Source organism: Garra rufa, chromosome 19, assembly GCF_049309525.1.
Source record: "Garra rufa chromosome 19, GarRuf1.0, whole genome shotgun sequence".
NCBI classification, from domain to species: domain Eukaryota; kingdom Metazoa; phylum Chordata; class Actinopteri; order Cypriniformes; family Cyprinidae; genus Garra; species Garra rufa.
The window spans coordinates 3,439,259-3,453,374 of record NC_133379.1 but is presented as its reverse complement, the minus strand read 5'-3'; the positions used below and the strand labels follow the sequence as shown (position 1 = coordinate 3,453,374).

At 38.9% G+C, this 14,116-nt stretch overlaps 1 protein-coding gene and 1 long non-coding RNA gene across 2 annotated transcripts; one reads left to right on the top strand and one right to left on the bottom strand.

The window, feature by feature from the left end:
- Nucleotides 1-353: 353 nt before the first annotated feature.
- adrb2b (adrenoceptor beta 2, surface b) lies at nt 354-3,963 on the bottom strand. Its single transcript, XM_073824673.1, has 2 exons — nt 3,759-3,963; nt 354-3,537 (listed from the first exon to the last, which is right to left on the bottom strand). Exon 2 carries the CDS (start codon nt 3,525-3,527, stop codon nt 2,340-2,342), a length of 1,188 nt encoding a protein of 395 aa, XP_073680774.1. The 5' UTR covers nt 3,528-3,537; nt 3,759-3,963; the 3' UTR covers nt 354-2,339.
- A 2,585-nt stretch (nt 3,964-6,548) lies between these two features.
- Nucleotides 6,549-7,393, top strand: LOC141291892 (uncharacterized). Its single transcript, XR_012340408.1, has 2 exons — nt 6,549-6,659; nt 6,778-7,393. It is a non-coding gene; the product is annotated as an uncharacterized lncRNA (long non-coding RNA).
- The last annotated feature ends 6,723 nt before the right edge of the window (nt 7,394-14,116 follow it).

The following is a 14,116-nucleotide window of genomic DNA, read 5'->3' as shown; positions in this document are numbered from 1 at the left end:
ATTTTACTAGAAGAGTCGGGTTCTGTGAATTTAGCTTGAACATTTAGATTTGTGTTTGAGGATTTGAGAAAATGAGTGATGGTTTCAAAAAATGTGTTTTAGCAATTCAGAAAAACTGTAATAATAATTAAAAAAAACATTACTTTGGATAGTAAGCAGCTGGTTGGACAACAAAAACAAAAATAATACACCTTAAAACAAAACATTTTTTGTGGTAAAAGTTCATAAATAAAACAACTTGGAAAACAACACAATCTTTTTTATGGAATGAAACAAACTACAGTAAATGCAATTTTTGAAATGTGCAGTCAAAACATAGTAACACATTATTCTATATCCATTTACTGCTTTGTCCATCAATGTGGCAAATACTTCAGTTACTTACAAATGAAGAATGATGTGTTTAATAATACAATACCTGCAACAAAGCACCCTAAATGCTTTATGTAATGAAAGTGATTCAAGTTTCTGTTTATATATACCTTACACAAAAACAGTATTCTATATTTTCATAAAACTTAATTCTGTATGATTAAGTCACCACAAGGTCAAAATTTACTGGTATTACTATCCTTGTGGGGACATTTGGTCCCTAAAATGTAAGGAATACCAGGTACACACACACACATACATACATATCAGAGTATTTCAAACTTCTGTGTGTATTACCATCAAAACATGTTTTGTTTATCTAACAGTGTAGACATCATGTTGAATTTTATTTAGATGAAAATGAGGCTGTAAGGATAAACTAGGGATCGACAACAGCATGTACTATAAGAAAGGTTCTGGATCATATAAATCCAAATTTTCAAAACTCACCACCTTCAAAACTGTTTTATAAAATTTTTGTCTACTGAAGCTTTTGGTTACACTTTATTTATTGTATTTACTATAATGAAAACAGTAAATTTTGCATAATTACATACAACTAACCATAAACCAAATCCTGATTCTATCTGCAACCCTATTTTAAGTACGTTATTTATATTACTCAGTTCTTAGTTGTATAATTACACTGTAAGAGGGACACTATAAAACAAAGTCAAAGGTTTTTTTTTTTTTGGTTTTTTTTTGTAAAATCTTTTCTCAAAGCCTTGTTTTTATTCCTGTCTAAAAGTAAATATGGTACTACCCTGACTAAGGTAGCCTAATAAGCTGTCTAATATGTCTCAATCTCAACTGCCCAAGACATACATTAGTAAATATGTACATGCATACACAGGAAGGGGGTTGTGTATGTGAGCGAACATGTCAGTGACATCAGCAGTGGGCCAGCTTGTAAGCATACATTTGTCAGCATTTTGTAATGTCAGATTGCCCAGTAATGTATCTATCATAATAAAGTACATTGTCCTCGCTATTATATAAAATAATTGTCAATATCAGGTGATTTTGTGACAAAAAAAAACCTACCCCAAAAAATTAGATGCCTGAAGCTATATTCCTGAAATTAAGGTGCTGGTATTTTGTTAAGATTACATACTCAACATTTAAATAGTGTTTAGCAATAACAATAACTTGGCACTTTCCTTGCAAATAGTGACATGTTAAACACAACATCATTATAGTGCCACCCAGCCTGTGAATGTAGACTTGCATACTTACTTACATAAACATGAACCTTTAAATAAAGCTTCAGCTATAACCTTAAAATGGTTTTCCAGTGGAAATGTTGACAGGGGAAGGTTGAAGTGCAGGGTTTGGAGAGAACTGCATGGCTCTCTAGCTCTTTTCCTTTCAACAAGAACAGCTGGTTATAGCACAGACAGCAATGTGCACCTGTTGTCCCTCGTCAGAAGGTTATATTTCCTCTCTCTGGAGAAGTGCTCAGAGATATCAAAGACCCTGGCTTTTAGCAAGCCAAAGCTCTTAATGGAATGTCACAAGTCCGTCTAGTAAAAGACCCTCTGACACTCTTTAAGATATGTAATCCACATTTAACTGTACAATTCTCTCAGTTTTTAAGTTGAGGTATTTAAAAAAATAAAAAAAATAAAAAATACCCATGCAGTTTTATCTGGGAAATGCGTCCTGAGGTAGTAATTCAGAGGTAGACTGATTTCTTGCACACACACTTTCTTATTTATCTAGAAACAGAAGTTAATTAAAATCCATTAGTTTTGACTTAGTCAATAAAATTTTCTCCATATGTCAACAGAACATCTTAAATATTGTGTAAATATAGGCTAACCTTCCTGGTTTAAAGGCTAAAGCATCTAAAAACCATGTTTTGTCACAGACGAAAGAAGCCTCAAACTGAAAGACCTTTAAAAATATTACATACAAACACAATACATGAGGTTTTAAATGTTCAAATGTTTGATGTCACAGATTAACTACAATGTTTTGGTACATGCAGTCACACAGTCAGCACCCATTTCTGTTTCACAAGGCTCTTGTTGTCTGGTGGTCTTCATGTGGACTTGCCAGTTGTGGCTGCTGTAGTTATATCCCTTGTTATTCGTTGTGGAAGGAAGTTGAGAAGTTCTCCAGCACAGGATCTCCTGAAAGGCACATCTAAATTCAGGACTCCTGCAGTATATCAGGGGGTTGAAAGCGGAGTTGGCGTACCCAATCCAGTTCAAAATCCTGAAGGGCAACATGATGTTGTCCATTTTCCAGATTGCTGACACCACATTCAGCACAAAAAACGGGAGCCAGCAGAGGGTAAAGGTTCCCATGATGATTCCCAAGGTCTTTAGAGCTTTGAGGTCCTTCATGCAGAACTTGGTCCTCCGATTCTTTACCTCATTTTCCTCCTGGGTGCTGAAGCTCTGTGTGCGTATGTGCCCTTCGATGCTGTCGATTTTCTGAAGCTGTCTACGGGCCTCCTGGAAGACCCGGCTGTAGACAAACGTCATGATGACCAACGGGATGTAGAAGGAGATAATGGAGGAGGTCACAGCATAGGCAGTGTTAGTGTTGAAGTCACAGCATGTTGGGTTCTCCAAGCAGCTCAACGCTTCAGGTTCATCTGACACCCACCACTCCATGTGGATGGGCAGGAAAGAGATGAGGGCGGCCACTGCCCACACCCCTAGGAGCACCCCACAGGCCTTCTGCTTCGTAAGCATCGACTGATAGTGCAAAGGCCACATGATTGCCACGTACCGGTCCAGGGCAATCACACACAACGTCTCGATGCTAGCGGTCACACACAACACATCTGTAGCTGTCCAAAACTCACAAAAGAAGTTTCCGAAGTGCCACGTGTTGAGGAGGATGTAGCATGCGCCAAATGGCACTACCATGAGGCCCATGACTAGATCTGCGCAGGCCAAGGAGCTGATGAAGTAGTTGGTGATTGTCTGTAAACGCTGGAATTTTACAATGGCACTGATGACCAGAATGTTGCCGAAGACAATGCCTACAATCAGAAGCACCATTATGATACTAATTAAGAACACCTCTATATCACTGTACTCCAAGCCAGACAAGGACACTGGAGAGGAATCATTTAGCATGGCTGAAATGTTCACGTGCAGGGAGGGATTCTCCATGCTCAGTGTATCCTGTCCCTCCATGAGACTTGTCCTGAAAAAGGAAAATCATCATAACATTTGGTATGAGCCTCAAAAGGAATGTTCTTCGGGGAGTATAAGTAAATGGTAAGTACATACAGTGTCAGAAAGCAAAGTGTGAAAATTATCATGATTATTATCATTAATGTTATGTATTATAATGAGAATAATCAAACAAAAAGAAAAATAAAAGCATAAAAAAGAAGCATTCAAATGTACAGCCAATTCACTTACTTAAACCAGGAGAGTGATTTAGAGTCGTCCAGCTTACTGCTACTCTTCACGGACTCCCATAAGATATCTACCCAAACAAACAAACAAACAAACAAACAAACAAATCCTTTTTAATTGTGTTTCCTTCAGAAAGTGTTCTGGTCTCACACTGTTGCTCTCTGACCAGTATGTTTCACCTCCTAGTTATCTGGTCACTTTGTCTGGACTGTGTTTCTTTTACATGCTCACAGCACTGCCAGCTAAACAAATTGTGCTATCAGTTGGGCTCTTGTAGCAGCCAGTGATGACATCAAAGTTCATCAGCAGCCAATCAGAGCACAGCTTCTTTACACTGCAGAGCACTCTGCTCTTTCAAATGATATGGATTTTTTTATTTACCTAAAGGAGATTCCCACTTTTGTCACTAAGATGTGTGGGATGAAATAAATATGTTTATCCATTAGTGTTAAACTTTCCCTCATATTTTCTGGGTTAGAATAAAGGAGACAGGAGACTAATGACAAATTTAACTTAACATTTATACTATTGCTCAAAAAATCATGATAGTTCTTTATCCTGCACAAATAATAATTATAAGAATAATAATTGCTAAAAATGTATGACTGTCACAAAATTAAAAGTTTAAAAAAATTATTAAAAAAAACAATTAACACTAAATACAAAATTACAACTGTCAGCAATTTAAAACAACTCTCTTATTCAAGTAGACAAGATTTTTACATTGTTCACACTAAATACAAAATGTCAGGAAATTAAAACAACTCTCTTATGCAAGTAGACAAGATTTTTACATTGTTCACACTAAATACAAAATGTCAGAAAAATTAAAACAACTCTCTTTTTCAAGTAGACAAGATTTTTACATTGTTCACATCAAAGAAAAAAATATTTTTCACTATGAGTTCACTATGCTAAAATAATGCAATAGCTAGTCCAGCTAATTTGCATGTACATTATAGACAGGGGTGCACATAAGTGGTCCACAGGTCTGTATGTGTGGCACTAGTGTTTTGGCAAGGCAAGACAATGCTGGCCTCCTATAAAAGAAATGTAAGATTTATACATTATGGTGGTAATGTTACTAAACTTTTGTTTGTGTTTCCGTTCAATGGACTCTTAGATGTTTTAATTAAGAGCTCTTCAGTCAGCTATTAGTGTGTATGCAGCGATGTACTATAATCAGACCACTAGGGGGAGCTCTCGCCAAGAAAGATCTGCTCAAATGCGTTTAATCATAACATAGCTTATGCAGAAACGAGCAGAGTTCGGAAAGATTGAGAAGCTCCATTTCTAATCGCTGTATATTGTTTATTTTCCATTTTCTTTTCTTCAGGTAAGGTTTATCTCATATATAACAAGTTAAAGTAGTCCATAAACAGTTTTCAGTGACACTATGATGTGTTAAGTGAGTGTTGAGTACAAAACAATGTGTGAATCATTCGTAAATATGGTTCGAGTCGAAACCAAGGTAATGGAGAAGGGTCTGGCTGCAGACCTGCACCTCCACTGTCAGACCTGCACTCTCCGACCTGCGTTTTATTAGATTGTATTCTGATATACAAAATTATGTTTGCCAACGTGTTCGCTGCTCACTGGTTGTGTTTAAAAAGTTGCATTAGCTAGGGTTGTGCAATTAATCGAAATTCGATTTCGATTTTTGCTTCAAACGATCATGAAAATGCAGTAATCGAGATGAAACGATTATTGTGCCCCACTCCGCCCCCTTTCCAGTGGTGCGCTTTCGCTCTTCCATAAAAGCCTAATTTCACATGCAAATCAGCAAAATCATGTTACGTGACTTTCATAAAACGGGACATGCTTGATTTATTCATGTTTCTTTGATGTTATGTTTTTAATAGCGCGTCGGAAAAGTTGCGGTGTTTTTTGAATGCGCTCAAAGACGGAGCCGAACATGGACTTGTAAAGTTATATTTTAACTCAGGTGCGCGCCTAAACGGTCAAATACACGCAAAAATATTTGAAAATGAGGCGCTTGTTGATTATTCATGTAAACGCTTGTCAGTTATGTCTTAAATGACCATAAACAGTTGAAATTAAAAAAACGTGTGTAACAGTATATTGGGTCCGTGCGGTTAAGCGCAACACATAGGATTCCTTCTGCTGTCTGTTTAATATGAATAAAACTTAAAGAAAAATCACTCACTGCTTTTGAATGAAGGACGTTTGTAGTTTTAATCAGACACAAAGGATGTTTAACTGTTACAGTGAAGATGCAGTTTTATTTTACATTCAAATAATTACATTTAATTTATGTAGTATTGTTAGACTACTTTAGACTTGCAGAAAAGTATTCAGAAAAATATTTTTTTAATCACTGTTTTTTTTTTTTTTTTTTCTTTTTCGCTGTATTGCTATGTTTAAATTAATTACTATAGAAAGTTTTGGACCCTGTCATAATCGTTTAAATAATCGTGATTACAATATTGACCAAAATTATCGTGATTATGATTTTTGTTGAAATCGAGCAGCCCTAAGCTGTATAGCCTAACTAGTCAACCACTCCGTCACTGACTTAAATACATTTAAAGTAAGCTAAACTACTGAACAGAATGGTATATATGCTTTCGTAAGTTAATTATATAGCTTACACGTAAACTACTGTATAGTTTAGTGGAAGTGATTGTTGTGTTAATGATAATATAAGTAGAATGAGACAATTAAATGTGGTGTTTTTATTAGCAAAACAGGTAGTGTGAAACATTGTAAAGCACCACATTTGGTGTTTTCTTCTGCTCCTACTCTTCTCAATTCAGATTACTTCATTTGAGTGACATTTTATATATTATAAATATATGTATGTGTGTGTATAACTGGTTTCTTCTATCCTGCTCTTAGGCAGATGATGCAAGTATAGATGTACTGATGGAATCATCACAAGAGGTACATTATTTTGTTACAGGACTGGTCACAAGTAATTGTTTTTTTTTTGCACAATACTGAATTAATGTTTTTGGTATCTTACATTTGTATCTCTCTTGTTCTTTGTGTTATTTTACAGAATCAACTGATGGGAGATTTAAATAAAGCCAGCAAGTGGTGTTTGGAACCATAGATATATATACGTAGATGCCTCATTAGCGACTGTTTCTATGGGCCTTTATACGTAAGCCGTCCGCCATTTTGCTGCGGTCCAGTTGACGTCATTCACCCATAGATCTAGGTAAATCACCATAGTAATCACTGAATATTCTAAATATAACAGTCCTGCACAGCCGTTGGTCTGCGAACCTACAGTATGGTGAATGACGTCTAGTGGACCGCTGCAATATGGCGGACGCATCTATGTGCTTGGAGCGGTCCAATGGGGTATCTACGTATACGTATATATGTTTGGAACAGCCAAGTGTGCTGCTTGGTTCTGTTCAGCTGCCCAAAGTACTCTGCATGGAGGATGAAGATGTTGATGAGGCCATGGACAAATTACAGAAGGCTGAATTTTCAGAGGACAGACTTGTTGCTCTGGAACCTTTCAGCTTTATCTTTACTGCGATGAAGGACATTGACTTCTTCCTTGAACATGTAGTTGATGTTATGAATCTGAAAGTATTCTGTCAAACTGAAAAGGAAGGAAATGCATAATGTGCTTCTTTGCAGAAATAAAAGAAAATACATAATTTGCCTCTTTGCATTCTTTCTGTTCTGTTTTTATTTGTTGTGGAAGTGTTTTAAGCTTTTACTTATTTTTATATTACTATTTTATAAAACTATTGCTAGTTTTCCAAATAATAGTAAATAGTCTGTCTCTTTGTAACTAGCTTACAATAAAAAACTAAAATAAAAAATTGCATCTGCTTAATTTTTGTTAATGTTATAGTTTGGTAATGTAATATAGTTGTAGCCTACTTGAATGATAAAGTACAACATTATACTCCTATGATAAACAAGCAGCAAAAAATAACTGGGGGGAAAGTTTCTGTCTGGTTATACTACTAAAGTACTTTAAACCATTTAACAGCATCATTACTGCGTCTTTATTGGCTACGGGTACTTTAAACCATATAACAGCTTCAATACAGCGTCTTTGGCAACGCAAACGAACGACTGGAAACTTATTTGCGGTTTTTTGTGTCGATTGCAAGTGACGTCGCAGGTACCGTAGTGTGCAGGTGTCGATTGCAAGTGACGTCACCTGCAGAGGAAGTTTGGGTGACGGAGAGTGCAGGTCAAAAAAAAAAAAAAACGGAGAGTGCAGGTCTGAGAGTGCAGGTCTGGCAGTGGAGGTGCAGGTCTGCAGCCAGACCCTATTGGGGTAATGAAGTCTGTAAACGAACCAGATAATGGGTACTGTGTATAAGAACGAAAATATCTGTTATAAAATATAATGTTTATTTTTGTTACTTGTATTCACGTAGTTGAACAAGGCAGTTAAGTGGAATGTAAGTTCACTAACACGGGTAGTTTATTGGTGTCCGCCATTTTGAGTGACTGTAGACTGTTCATAAGGTTAACGAATACACAAGGGAGGAAATACTGTTAATTTAGGGAACAAAAGAGTCGTGAAATGTGAGACAGGTGAATATGATCATTGTCATGGTTAATTCATAGAATGTCATTTATGCTTTAACTGAGAATGTATGTGATTCAGATGAGTTCAAACTGAGTTTAAAATTGCACTACGAAGTTGACAGTACAACGGCTCTCTACCACCAGCTTATAAACATATCTCAAGAGCCCAAAGAGTCAGTTCAAAACTTCATCTTTAGGGCCATTGAACTGAAAGACAAATTACTGTGGAAAGCCGAGGACGGGGATGATGACCGCTATAGCAGGGATGTCATCCACCGTAAATTTCTTCGTTCAATTGAAACTGGACTGATAAGTGACTCTCTGAAATTTCTAGATACAGCCCTATCTCAGTAACATCAGACTAACGGACGAAGAGCTGATTGAAGTTGTGAATGAGGCTGCTAAGCTGGAAGGTGAAAGGCAGGAGAAACTGAAAAGGCTCCATCAGAACACTCACCTGCCCAGGCTGGGCAGTCACCAAATGAGCCCGGCACGGCTATGGCCGTCAAGACTGTAAAAGGAAGGGACTTTAAAGAATGTCATAAGGCCAGTAATGAGGTTTCAGACACTCAAAAACTAATAGAGGAGCTGAGAGTTGAAATGAAACAGATGATTACCGCTGCAATGGAAGCAAGTAATAAGACATTCTCACCCCGGTTCAGACAAGAACAACGGCGAGGTTGTAAGAAATGTAGAGAAGAGCTTACAGGTGAAAACTGCCAACACTGCTTTAAATGTGGACAAACAGGCCATTTTTCACGTGGATGTCGAGCACAGGCCTCACCCCCGGGAAACGACCAAGGACTACTGAGAAGGGGCCATCAGTAGTCCTACCTGAAGTGTCCCATCCCTCATCACCTACACTCCCCATGGACCATGCACAAAATGAACAGTCATCCCAATCAGTTACCCCAAACACTATTGCACTTAATCCAACCTCAGTAACAGTCACCGCACACCCCTGTGCAGTTAAATACCTCTCGCCGCAACATGAATCACAGCTCGTTAATCTGATTGGGAAACGTTGCTTGGTCAGTTGCCGCTTGAATGGCAAATTAGTGGAGGCATTGTGGGATACAGGGGCTCAAGCATGCATTGTGAATGATGTTTGGCGACAACAACAACTCCCAGATACCGTTATTCAGCCCCTAGAAGAATTATTAGGAGAGGCCACCCTGACGGGCTTAGCAGCTAACAACACGGAAATCCCATTCATCGGGTGGGTGGAGATTAATTTTCAGCTCAATGGAGGACCCTTCCCAACACCATTGCTGAAGGTACTCATGTTAGTGTCCAGTGATCCAACAGTAGCGGAGGACCCAATTATTGGGTACAATGTGATCGAAGAGATAGTGAAAAGGATGGAAGACACTCCTGAGCATAAAGAAAGGAAAATGCTGCATATAATGAGTTCTGCGTTCTCCATCACCCGCAAAGAGGCATATACATTGATGAAACTGATCCAGAGTGGGGAGCAAGAGGTAACTGTCGGGGTAGTGAAAAATGGAAGAAAACTTGTGTATTTGCCGGCGAATCAGGTTACCACCATAATGGTCCGCGCTCACGTTGGGTCTCAGTATGAGGGTCAGGAACTGCTTTTCTCACCCAGTGAGATAAACCCACTTCAAGAGGACCTGGAATTAAATGAAGCAGTGGTGAAAATTCCTGTGAGGCAAGTCAAGTATATACCTATATCAGTTGTCAATACAGCAAAACAGAATATCACCCTACAGCGAAACCAAATTCTGGGTTACTTGCAATCCGTGAAAACAGTTTACCCTGCAGCCACCCAACTCACTGAACCTCAGGGGGCTCCAGGAGAGGAAGCCCAAAAGCTTGAGTCAGTTCCCGAAAAGACTACTAATAGCTCACAAAGTGAATCACCACCACCAGCATGGGATCCCCCTGTGAACTTAGACCATCTCACCAATGACCAGCAGGAAGCTGTAAAAAAAGTACTGAGAGATGAGTGTCAAGCCTTTGCCTAAAATGACGATGACATTGGTTGCATTCCATCTTTGAAGATGCACATCAAACTGCATGACACAAGGCCAGTGCAGAAAACATATATGTCTATACCAAAGCCGTTACATGACAAGGTCAAGCAATACTTACAAGATCTGCTGAACAAAGGCTGGGTGACGCCTTCCAGGTCAGCATATTCATCTCCAGTAGTCTGTGTAAGGAAAAAAGACGGCAGTCTTCGGTTATGCTGTGACTACAGGGAGTTAAACCAAAAGTCTGTGCCGGATCGCCATCCTATACCCAAGATACAAGACATGCTGGATGCATTGAGTGGAAGCACTTGGTTCTCCGTTTTGGACCAAGGGAAGGCCTACCACCAGGGCTTCCTGGATGAGGAGAGCCAGCCACTGTCAGCTTTCATAACCATGGGGGCTGTATCAGTGGAAACGTATTCCATTTGGTTTGAGTTCGGCACCAGCCGAGTTCCAACGAAGTATGGAAAGCTGCTTGTTAGGCCTCAGGGACACAATATGTCAACCCTACCTAGATGACAACTTGGTACATAGCAGCAGTTTTGAAGATCATTTGTCTCATGTGTCTTTTACTGGCCGAGAATGCAGGGTGACGTGGAGCACTTTGTCACCAAAGTGTGTGAGTGTCTGAAAAAGAAACGGCCAGTAAGACAAACTCGAGTGCCTTTAACCACGATTCACACCACATATCCATTTGAAATGGTCTCAATAGACTTCCTTCATTTGGAGACCTGCAAGCAGGGTTTTGAATACATTCTTGTGGTGGTGGATCATTTTACTAGATTCGCACAGGCTAATGCAACCAAAGATAAGTCTGCTAAGACCGTTGCAGAAAAGCTTTTCAATGATTTTGCTTTGAAGTTTGGTTTTCCCTGTAAAATCCATCATGACATGGGCAAAGAATTTGAAAACAAACTGCTGAGAAAAATGAAAGAACTCTGTGGGATCCGTGGGTCACACACAACAGCTTACCATCCACAAGGCAATGGACAAGTGGAGCGATTCAATCGCACTTTATTGTCTATGCTTCGTACACTTGCAGATGAGGAGAAAGCAGACTGGAAGAACTCTTTAGCCAAAGTGATTCATGCCTACAATTGTACAAGGAGTGAAGCAACCGGTTTCTCTCCTTACTACCTGTTGTATGGAAGATCCCCGCGCTTGCCTGTTGACATTCTTTTCAACCTAAAGACTGATGAAGGTAATAGCTCTTACCAGGACTATGTGTCTCGTTGGAAGAAAAGGATGAGTGAGGCATACCAAATTGCAGCGAAGACAGCTTCAAAAGTAGCAGCCCGTGGCAAAGCTTACTATGATCAAAAGGTGTTGGGGAGAGACCTTCAGCCTGGTGACCGGGTCCTGATCCGCAATCTGTCTCCTAGGGGAGGTCCAGGGAAGATACGGTCATACTGGGAAGATCAGGTACATGTGGTGAAGCAGAGAAAACATGCTGAAAGCCCTGTATATGAGGTGAGCCCAGAAAGTGGGAAGGGAAAAAGCCGGGTCATTCACAGGAATCTTCTCCTACCGTGTGATTTTCTGCCCATCGAAACTGAAAACCATGATCAACGTCGCTCACAGAACACCCCGAACACGCCAAAAGGGAGCAGGATGGGCAGAGACAAAAAGAGACTGTTTTCTTTAAATTCTGAGAGCGACTCGGAGGAGGAGTATGTACTGACCTGTCAGTGGCAGAAGAAGGATCACATGCCTCTCAACCCAAGAGCGCAGCCTTTCGCACCTCGGGATGGAATTCTTCAGAACGAAGAGGATTTGCCCCTTCAGAGCGAAGAGGAGTTGCCTCTTAAAAGTTGTTCAGGAGGAGATGATTTGCCTCTTGACCTTGCGGAAAATGCTCATCACAGCTCAAGTCATGACGTTGACGTTGATAGAGACAATGCTGAGTCAGACAATGAGCATGAGATGGACCCTACAAAGCCTCAAAGACTTTATCCAAAGAGACAGAGACAGAAAGCAGTGGTGTTCACTTATGAAACTTTAGGCCAACCTTTGTTGGTTCAGAGGGACTGCTCAGTAGAGTTAAAGCAGTTACCTACCTCTGATGTTTAATTTCTGGAGGCCTTGGAGCATAGTTGAGAGTTATTAAAAGACTCCTGGGAGGGAACTGGTGAATATGCTTAAAATGTTACTAAAATGTCAGAAGACATTTAGTTTGTAGGGGAGAGTGTGGCACTAGTGTTTTGGCAAGGCATGACAATGCTGGCCTCCTATAAAAAAAATGTAAGATTTATACCTTATGGTGGTAATGTTACTAAACTTTTGTTTGTGTTTGCGTTCAATGGACTCTTAGATGTTTTAATTAAGAGCTCTTCAGTCAGCTATTAGTGTGTATGCAGCGATGTACTATACTCAGACCACTAGGGGGAGCTCTCGCAAAGAAAGATCTGCTCAAATGCGTTTAATCATAACATAGCTTATGCAGAAACGAGCAGAGTTCGGAAAGATTGAGAAGCTCCATTTCTAATCGCTGTATATTGTTTATTTTCCATTTTCTTTTCTTCAGGTAAGGTTAATCTCATATATAACAAGTTAAAGTAGTCCATAAACAGTTTTCAGTGACACTATGATGTGTTAAGTGAGTGTTGAGTACAAAACAATGTGTGAATCATTCGTAAATATGGTTCGAGTCGAAACCAAGGTAATGAAGTCTGTAAACGAACCAGATAATGGGTACTGTGTATAAGAACGAAAATATCTGTTATAAAACATAATGTTTATTTTTGTTACTTGTATTCACGTAGTTGAACAAGGCAGTTAAGTGGAATGTAAGTTCACTAACACACGGGTAGTTTATTGGTGTCCGCCTTTTTGAGTGACTGTAGACTGTTCATAAGGTTAACGAAAACACAAGGGAGGAAATACTGTTAATTTAGGGAACAAAAGAGTCGTGAAATGTGAGACAGGTGAATATGATCATTGTCATGGTTAATTCATAGAATGTCATTTATGCTTTAACTGAGAATGTATGTGATTCAGATGAGTTCAAACTGAGTTTAAAATTGTTTTCGTGTTACGGAGCAAAATGTATGTTTATATGCTTAATGGAAGATGCAAGTGAACGTTTACATTTAGTTTGTGAACAACAGAGAATGTTAAAGTATAAAAGAAAGATCTGCTCAAATGCGTTTAATCATAACATAGCTTATGCAGAAACGAGCAGAGTTCGGAAAGATTGAGAAGCTCCATTTCTAATCGCTGTATATTGTTTATTTTCCATTTTCTTTTCTTCAGATCTCGATACTTCACGCATCTTCTAATAAATGTGTTACACTGGAAAGACGCCTGTTCCTTTGCAGACTGGTAACATATGCACGACCAAAATAAGAAATGTGCTGTGTAGATAAGTTCAGAGTGTGTATTTGTGTACCGACATGGTTGACAGCTGTTACCATTTTGGATCAACACACTGTAATAGTGTATAAGATTTCTATTCAAACTAAAAGCATAATTTTAGGCTATTCGCTGCCATTTTCAAAGCATAATGCAGAAATGTAACATTTCATTCACTGACGCTTTTCACTGACTCTCTTCAAACGGAAGTGCTAAACCCAGCGGGGACGCATATATTCTTTGACCCCCCAACTACACAATCATTTTTGCATTTATGATAGACCTTTGACTACAGTTTCATGTCACCTAAATCTTGATTCATAGCTTATGGTAGCCAACATATTAATAATTTGTAAACTTTTTTTAATGTTAGTATGTTTAATTGACAATAATTACACCATTTTGATCAGCAGAGCGAAGGGTATCTTAATCATGCATCACTTAATTTTACTTTTTTTTCAGTTGCTAACAAGCATTGTTCAA